This window comes from Pagrus pagrus (assembly GCF_965226575.1).
Source record: "Pagrus pagrus genome assembly, chromosome: 5".
NCBI classification, from domain to species: Eukaryota; Metazoa; Chordata; class Actinopteri; order Spariformes; family Sparidae; genus Pagrus; species Pagrus pagrus.
Genome location: NC_140189.1, coordinates 22824766 through 22833590, shown reverse-complemented (window position 1 = coordinate 22833590; position 8825 = coordinate 22824766). Strand labels below are relative to the sequence as shown.

Sequence of the window (8825 nt, the reverse complement as noted above, 5' to 3'; positions counted from 1 at the left end):
TCTGCAACTGAAGAACACTTTCATATGAGGAGAAATCCACTTGTCAAGCAGTTGACGTGTTGTTTCTGAGACCCTTAGTGTTGATAACTTTGCAAGTACTGACCACATTAGCTCAGCTTCCTCTTTCACTTCCAGACTGGACTATTTTTTGGAACACCCTGCTTGGTCAGGGGTTTCACACCCTCTTTTCTTAAATTGATCACTGAGTGAAGACACTTCAGGCTGCTCGGTTTAAGATCTGCATGTTTGCTGTTAAATAAAGTAGAGAGGTTTGTCTGGAAGCTGCTGACTGGATCAACAGAGGCTGAACACTGAGGAGACATGGAGGCTGTGATTGGACTGTTGCTGATGCTGCTGGGAGTCTCTCATGGTGAGATGTTGAACTTTTATTTAAAATGACACATTTAGTGCAGGTGTGAGATCTAAATATGTTCAGAAGTACAGTTTGACATCATCTTCAGATGTGTTGCAGCTCAAACACTGACCCACACATTATATATAAATGAAATAAATATGATTAAATATGTTTTTATCAGCTTTGATTTTCGATTGACTGCCAAAGATCTGTGAAAGTGAAACACCATGAAAGATTTCTCTGGTGTTATTTTCAGTATGACGGGAAATTCAAGCTGTTATTTATTTTTTTACTGAAATTGAAATACAAATAACAGATACAGGAAAAATACAAGGTTTGAAAAACATTTGTACAGTTTAAAATGTTTGTACACAGTTTGAAGTGACTGAAAAAGGCTTAAAAAAAAAAAAAAATGTTTCACTGAAAAATGTGTACTTTAGTAACTCAACTTAATATGTTAACATATATTTGATACATATATATATTCATAGTTTGGTCTGAAGAGACAAGGTATCTCAAAACTGCACTTCATCGAGTACTTTAGTAAATGTACTTAGTTACTTTCCACCACTGGTCACAGGCCTGTGCCAGAGAGCTGCAGCAACCTCACTGTTTCTGTAGTTTTGACTGCGTCTCATTGTTATTTTATTTTTTGGAAGTTAAAGGATCAACATTGTAAACTTTATTTCAACTTCTGTTCCAAAATGTCCAGGTGTGGAAACCTACTGTGATGGCAGAATAAATGGAGCTCAGTGTTATGGAGCTTTGGGAGGAACTGTGGTCCTCCGGCTGATGGACAGCGCCTCAGAAATAGGAAGATACCAATGGTTCAAAAACAGAACAGAAATACTTGATGGGAGGAGGAATCAGATTGTGTCTAATCTGTTAGAAACCAGATCCTCATTCACTCCCAGTGATGGAACATTTAGGATCAATAACCTGAGCAGGACTGATGGTGGTGAATATACTCTGGAAAGCTTTGATTCAAGAGGACGACTATTAGAGCCTCAGATTCTACAGTTGAACATTCAAGGTAAATACATTTTACTAACATAAAACATTAACATTGAGTAACATTGATCAATATAAACACTTTGACTGAACAACATATATTATATATTCTTCATATATCTGTATCTATGTCTGTTCTGTATCAGAAACTGTACAGAATGACCAAGATTGTGTTAATATCAAAAGTGATGTGACAGACGCTGACACACGCTCAGCTCCTCTCTGGAAATAAAGACAGTAATATAAACATATATATATATAGTTTGGTCTGAGGAGATAAAACAAAAATACTATTAATGGTTGATACCTAAACATTAAATGATAAACTTTATTATTACATTAACAGTTCTGGACTGCTAAAAATGACAATGGATCCTAATATAGTAGAAAGGTTAATAATGTACATTGTTAAAGTCAGATTTTTAAAACAAAACAAATATGGAAATGTAAGACTCTTTTATTTCATATATATCGTCATATATAATATATATTTGCATTAATTATAGGTTTTAATGATTACTGATGCATTACCATGTGAGGAGCACTTTAATGGTGGAAAGTTTCAGTTAATTTAATCATCACTAAAGTCTGTTGGTTAGTTTCATCAATGTCAATACATTATACATTGTATTTTGTGTTTATGTAAAATATTCATCTGAAAAAAACTTACAACTTACAGTATTATATCTGTAAAATGAATGTTTTGGAATCGAAGAATAAAGTGGCAAGTACCTCAAAACTGTACTTTTTCAGAGTACTTTAGTGAATACACTTAGTTACTTTCCACCACTGGTCACAGGCCTGTGCCAGAGAGCTGCAGCAACCTCACTGTTTCTGTAGTTTTGACTTTTTCTCAGTGTCACTGACTTTGTTGAAGTTGAAGGATCAATATTGTTCACTTTATCTCATCTTCTGTTTTAAAATGTCCAGGTGTGGAAACCTCCTGTGATGGCAGAATAAATGGAGCTCAGTGTTATGGAGCTTTGGGAGGAACTGTGGTCCTCCGGCTGATGGACAGCGCCTCAGAAATACACAGATACCAGTGGTTCAAAAACAAAACATTAGTACTCAGGGAGAAAGAATCAGATTGTGTCTAATCAGTTAGAAACCAGATCCTCATTTACTCCCAGTGATGGAACATTTAGGATCAATGACCTGAGCAGGACTGATGGTGGTGAATATACTCTGGAAAGCTTTGATTCAAGAGGACGACAATTAGATCCTCTGATTCTACAGCTGATTATAGAAGGTAAACAACTTTTCTTTTTTACTACTCAATGAACATACATGTTTTACTCTATTGCTAAACTACGTATTACATTACTTGTATATTCTTCATATATCTGTATCTATGTTCTGTATTAGAAACTGTACAGAATGACCAAGACTGTGTAAATAGCAAAAGTGATGTGAGTGTGTTTCCTTCAGCTCCTGTGTCCTCTGTCCTGCTGGTCTCTGAGTGTCTGTCCCAGGGAGAGATGAGGGTGTCCTGCTCCTCTGAGGGAGTGGACAGTCCTCAGTACAGCTGGACTCTGGATGGACACACACTGACAGACGCTCAGCTCCTCTCTGGAAATAAAGACAGTAACATCATCACTCTGAGACAAAACGTCTCAGGACAACTGGTCTGCTCAGTCAGCAATTACATCAGTAGGATGTCTACCTGTGGTGAGTGAGAAGATGAGTGGAAAACAGTTTGATGATAATGACACTGAAGATTAGTTTACATAAGTTATCTATTTTTTTCTGTAGGCTTCAGATTCACTGACTGCAGCTCATCCAATGGGATGCACCTGTCACAGAGAGTGCTTGTAACCAGCCAAACCCAGTGTACTGAGCCAACAACAGCCCCGACCATGATCACAGTAACATAGGCGTCCACTGTGGGTAAGGAGAGACATCATAATGTCCAAAACTCTGCACTAACATCACACACACTAATCAAAGTGTCGCTTCCTCCAGCAGAGATGACCCATGGTACTTAAGTAAGTGAAAACTAACACCTGATTTTTGTGTCTCTTTATCTGAACAGATCACTCCCTGCTCATCAGGAACCAACATCTCAGTGTCGCCTCTCAGCTGCTGTGATTGGACATTAGTCTTCATGGATGTAAAAACAGATTAGAGTTAAAATACTTGTCTCTTCTTATTCCTCTCAACACCTCCCCATAATAAGTCTGAGTGTTTTCTGCATTTGTTTCTGCTGTCTCAGTTTTATTTTTCATATATGCTTGATATTTTTCTTAGAAGAGAAAAGTTGATGTTTTTGAGATAAATCGTTTTGAATTTTTTAGCTGTTTGTTCTAAAAATGTTGATTTGGCATCTAAAAGGCCAAAGTGACATTTTATGAGCATATTCACACATGTGATTTAAATGTTTGACTCAGAAAATATTTAATTATGTGAATAATGATTTTGTGTTTTTCTCATCTGATCATAATTGCAAATATATGTCAATGTTGTCTTTGAGTAATAATGTAAATAATGTCAAATATAACTGTAAGCGTGTTTGGTGTATATTCAAAACCTATTGTCATGTGACATCAGGTAGTTTAGGCAAGCTTTCTTTATGTTGACATTTTGCTCATGAACTGTACCTTTAATGATTGCTGACACCAGACTCATCATCAGTATGAGGTGTGAGGTTTCCCTCTACTGGTTCTCAGAGGTTACTGTTGTTTATGGATAACTGTATTCAGTAAAACTCTCTGTTGAGAACATGTAAACATTTCAGAAGAAGTAAAAATCAGTAGAAAATAATAAAGAGCTGTTAGAGCCTCCTCAGTGGATATTGACTATAAAATAAGCCTACTTATATATTTCTGATCAATAAAAATAATCCTACAGCTGTAATAAAACTGTCTGCCTCTCTAGATATTGAGTGTTTATTGCTGCTTGTGCAATGTCAGAGCTCTTGTAATACTTCAGAGCAGTGTTTTTTAATCCTGCCCTGAATGTTTTAGATGTTTTCTTGTTCCAACACACCTGATTCAAATACCTTCATCAAGCTGTGCTGGAGCCTGATAATGACCCATTCATCTGAATCAGGTGAGTTTGAGCAGGAACACTTTCTCTTATTTGGTTTCTACAGTACAATTTGGTACATTTGTGTCGAAGAATAATACATTTTAGGTCTAATAAAGCATTATATGAGGTTTCCAATTACAGCGTGATTTATGTGTATGGTTTATAATTAGGTTATAACTGTCTGTTTAATCTGATTTTTAATTTGTGAAGCTCACCATGTTACATCTTATTAGTTAGTTAGGGTGTAACAGTGTTATTTTCTTTTCTTATAAAGAACATATCCTTTCTTGTTTTTGCCTAATTTGATACAAAGTACAGCTCATTACATCTTCTTAGTGCGCTCTAAAATAAAGTGCGACCCTGATACGACCCGTTGGCTGCAATGTTCTGCTTCAATTAACGTGTTGTGAATAACACAAGAAACATCACTGTGATGTCTGAGGATGTCGTTTGAGGTTTGCCTGTTTGAAGTCCAGTACTGAGACAAATAAATAAAACGAGTCCTGATGATGATACTGAGACTTCACTCTGTTAAATCGACTACAAACAGGTTTTCATATAAGTGCATATAAACATCCTGTCTGCTTAAAACTACTTTATGTTGGCAGAAATGGTTCATCCCATTTTGTGAATTAATGTGGATTTAATTAGATTAAGTTGATGCAGTGTAACAGAGTAAAAATCACAACTCTTACCTGATGATGATCTGATGACTGAAAATATTTCACAAAAGTTCTTTCTAAGAGATTTTGATCCAACACACATGTCTAAGATATTTACAGTTATTAAAACTTTGTAACATCAAGGTGAAAATTTAAAGCAAAATAACAGAAACATGTTTACTGATGTTACATCAATACAATTTTGGAGCATTCAACCTGCATTCATCTTTGCTCTGCCTCTCAAAATTAGAGGAATAAAGTTTACTTGTACTTTTTCAGTGAGTTCATTATTGTGTAAAGCTCAAAGGACACAACAAGATGTTTCATATGAGGAGAACTCAAGTTGTCAAGCAGATTACATATTGTTTCTGAGAATGTATGTGTTCATAATTTTGCAAGTAATGGCGAAATTACTTCTGCTTCCTCTTTCACCTCCAGACTGTATTATTTTATTACCCTATCAGAGTCGTCACACCTTCTTATCTGAAGTTGATCACTGATTACTACAACTTCTTCTTTTTCTTTTCCTCCTTCTGAGACATTTCAGGCTGCTCAGTTTAAGATCTGCATGTTTGCTGTTAAATAAAGTAGAGAGGTTTGTCTGGAAGCTGCTGGCTGGATCAACAGAGGCTGAACACTGAGGAGACATGGAGGCTGTGATTGGACTGTTGCTGTTGCTGATGCTACTGCAAGTCTCTCATGGTGAGATGTTGAACTTTCATTTAAAATGACACATTTAATGCAGGTGTGAGATAGAGATATGTTAAACAATTTAACATCATCTTCAGATGTGTTGCAGCTCAAACACTGACCCACATGTTACACATGAATGAAATAAATATGATTAAATATGTTTTTATCAGCTTTGAACTTCAATTGACTGCCAAAGATCTCTGATAGTGAAACAGCATGAAAGATTTCTCTGGTGTTATTTTGAGTACTATACATGTATGATGGGAAATTCAAGCAGTTATTTATACAGTTATTTTTACTGAAAAATTAGTACTTGAGTGACTCAACTTAAAATGTTCATGAACATATATTTGATATATATTCATAGTTTGGAGATAAAACAAAAAGACTATTTCTGTTTGATACAAAATACATTAAAACATGAATATTAAAGTTTATTAATACATGAAAGTTTTAGATTCTTAAAAACATATAATGGTTCCTAATTTAGTAGGAAGGGTAATTAACAAAATTGTTAAAGAATGTATGTGTTTTATTTTCCATATATATCATCATGTATAATATATATTTGTATGTATTATAGGTTATTATGATTACTGATGCATTATCATGTGAGGAGCATTTTAATGTTGGAAAGTTTGAGTGAATGTAATCGTCATTACAGTCTGTTGGTTAGTTTCATCAATGTCAATACATTATATATTGTATTTTGTGTTTATGTAAAATATTCATCTGATCAAAGTGACTGCTTATTATATCTTTAAAATGAATGTTCCTCAAAACTGCACTTTATCAGAGTACTTTAGTAAATGTATGCCTGTAATGCCTGTGACAGAGAGCTGCAGCAACCTCACTGTTTCTGTAGTTTTGACTGTGTCTCATTGTTATTTTATTTTTTGGAAGTTAAAGGATCAAAATTGTTAACTTTATTTCAACTTTTGTTTCAAAATGTCCAGGTGTGGAAACCTACTGTGATGGCAGAGTTAATCTGACTCAGTGTTATGGAGCTTTGGGAGGAACTGTGGTCCTCCGGCTGATGGACAGCTACTCAGAATTAAGAAGATACCAATGGGTCAAAAACAGAACAGTAATACTCATTGGGAGAAGGACTCTGATTCAGTCTAATCTGTTAGAAAACAGATCCTCATTTACTTCCAGTGATGGAACATTTAGGATCAATAACCTGAGCAGGACTGATGGTGGTGAATATACTCTGATAATCTATAATTCAGAAGGACGACAATTAGAGCCTCTGATTCTACAATTGAACATTCAAGGTAAATAACTTTTTTTGCTTATTGAGGAAATAACATGATCAACATAAACACTTCGACTGAACAACATATATTATATATTCTTCATATATTTGTATCTATGTCTTTTCTGTATCAGAAACTGTACAGAATGACCAAGATTGTGTTAATAACAAAAGTGATGTGAGTGTGTTTCCTTCAGCTCCTGTGTCCTCTGTCCTGCTGGTCTCTGAGTGTCTGTCCCAGGGAGAGATGAGGGTGTCCTGCTCCTCTGATGGAGGGGACAGTCCTCAGTACAGCTGGACTCTGGATGGACACACACTGACAGACGCTCAGCTCCTCTCTGGAAATAAAGACAGTAACATCATCACTCTGAGACAAAACGAGTCAGGACAACTGGTCTGCTCAGTTAGCAACCACGTCAATAGGATGTCTACCTGTGGTGAGTGAGAAGATGAGTGGAAAACAGTTTGATGACTATGACGCTGAAGATTAGCTTATATCAGTAATCAATCTATTTTTTTCTGTAGGCTTCAGATTCACTGACTGCAGCTTATCCAATGGGATGCACCTGTCACAGAGAGTGCTTGTAACCAGCCAAACCCAGTGTACTGAGCCAACAACAGCCCCGACCATGATCACAGTAACAGAGGCTCCCTCTGTGGGTAAGGAGAGTAACATCATAATGTCCAAAACTCTGCGCTAACGTCACACACACACTAATCAAAGTGTTGCTTCCTCCAGCAGAAATTACTCATGGTACTTAAGTAAGTGAAAACTAACACCTGCTTTTTGTGTCTTTATCTGAACAGATCGCTCCCTGCTCATATGTGGTTTGCGAACAGCTGTTGTGATTCTTATATTAATCGGTATCGCCGTCTATTTTGTTTGGAAGAAGAAGAAATACGAGAAAGCTGAAGGCTCTGCTGCACCTGGAGAGATGGACTATGAGAACTCTGTTGTGATGGTTGAAATGAGAAGTTCTGCATCTGAAATTTAACTTTCTGGCTCAACACGTCAGTGTCATCTCTCAGCTGTTGGCTGTATGTCTTTAAGGATGTGAAAATATGGTTTAGAGAGGAAATTCTCTTCTGCTTTTTATTCTTAAGAAATTCACCACTTCCCAGCTCACAAACAACTTCCCATCATAAATGTCTGTGAGTGTTTTCTGCATTTGCGTCACTGTGAAAGCTCTGATAGAACAAATGTTATGTGTTGTGACCCTAGTTCTGTGATCAGTGGAGTGGATCCATCTGCCTCGATATATCTTTGACTTTTTTGTTTATGTTTTGGTTTTGTATCGGTACTTGTCTTAGTTATTCTGTATATTGTAAAAATAGTGATTTTGCACCCAACGCATGTCTTTAATATTGTCTATTAAAGCCCAAACTGTTATTTCACACCATGAGATTTACTGGCATATTCACAAAATATAAAAACAGCTTCAGTCCGTTGAAAGCCAACAGCACAATGTGAGTGTGCATATTTTTGTACCTTGGGTGTATTTCTGTTGTAAAAGAGGAACTGAATTAATCAGTTGAGCTGAAGAATCTACTTCCTTGTTAAGTAGTGAATGACACCACAACTACCAGTCAAACCAACAATTACATAAAACAACATGTTCACAAAGCTTTTATCATGAAGTCTGACTTCACAGTTTACTGATAATCACACTTGTTTTAAAACGGCTTCTTAACAATTCACTCATGTTAGCGAATAAGCAGCCAAGATGTTGAACAGTTGTCATCAAATTCTAGTTTGATGGCAGAATATTGCTTTGTTCAGTCAGTAAATGCTGGAGATACGGCATAACATCACGCCTCT

General features: G+C 36.1%; 1 protein-coding gene across 2 annotated transcripts; it reads left to right on the top strand.

The window, feature by feature from the left end:
* The first annotated feature begins 224 nt into the window (after nt 1–224).
* Nucleotides 225–7660, top strand: LOC311256907 (uncharacterized protein). Of its 2 annotated transcripts, XM_084352323.1 has the most exons (6): nt 225–370; nt 1068–1388; nt 2297–2615; nt 2795–3034; nt 3119–3253; nt 3399–4528. In XM_084352323.1, exons 1-3 carry the CDS (start codon nt 322–324, stop codon nt 2461–2463), a joined length of 537 nt encoding a protein of 178 aa, XP_084208449.1. In that variant the 5' UTR covers nt 225–321; the 3' UTR covers nt 2464–2615; nt 2795–3034; nt 3119–3253; nt 3399–4528. The 2 variants fall into 2 exon arrangements, with proteins under 2 accessions (XP_084208449.1, XP_084208450.1); XM_084352324.1 differs by lacking the exons at nt 3119–3253; nt 3399–4528 and adding an exon at nt 7532–7660.
* Nucleotides 7661–8825: the final 1165 nt, after the last annotated feature.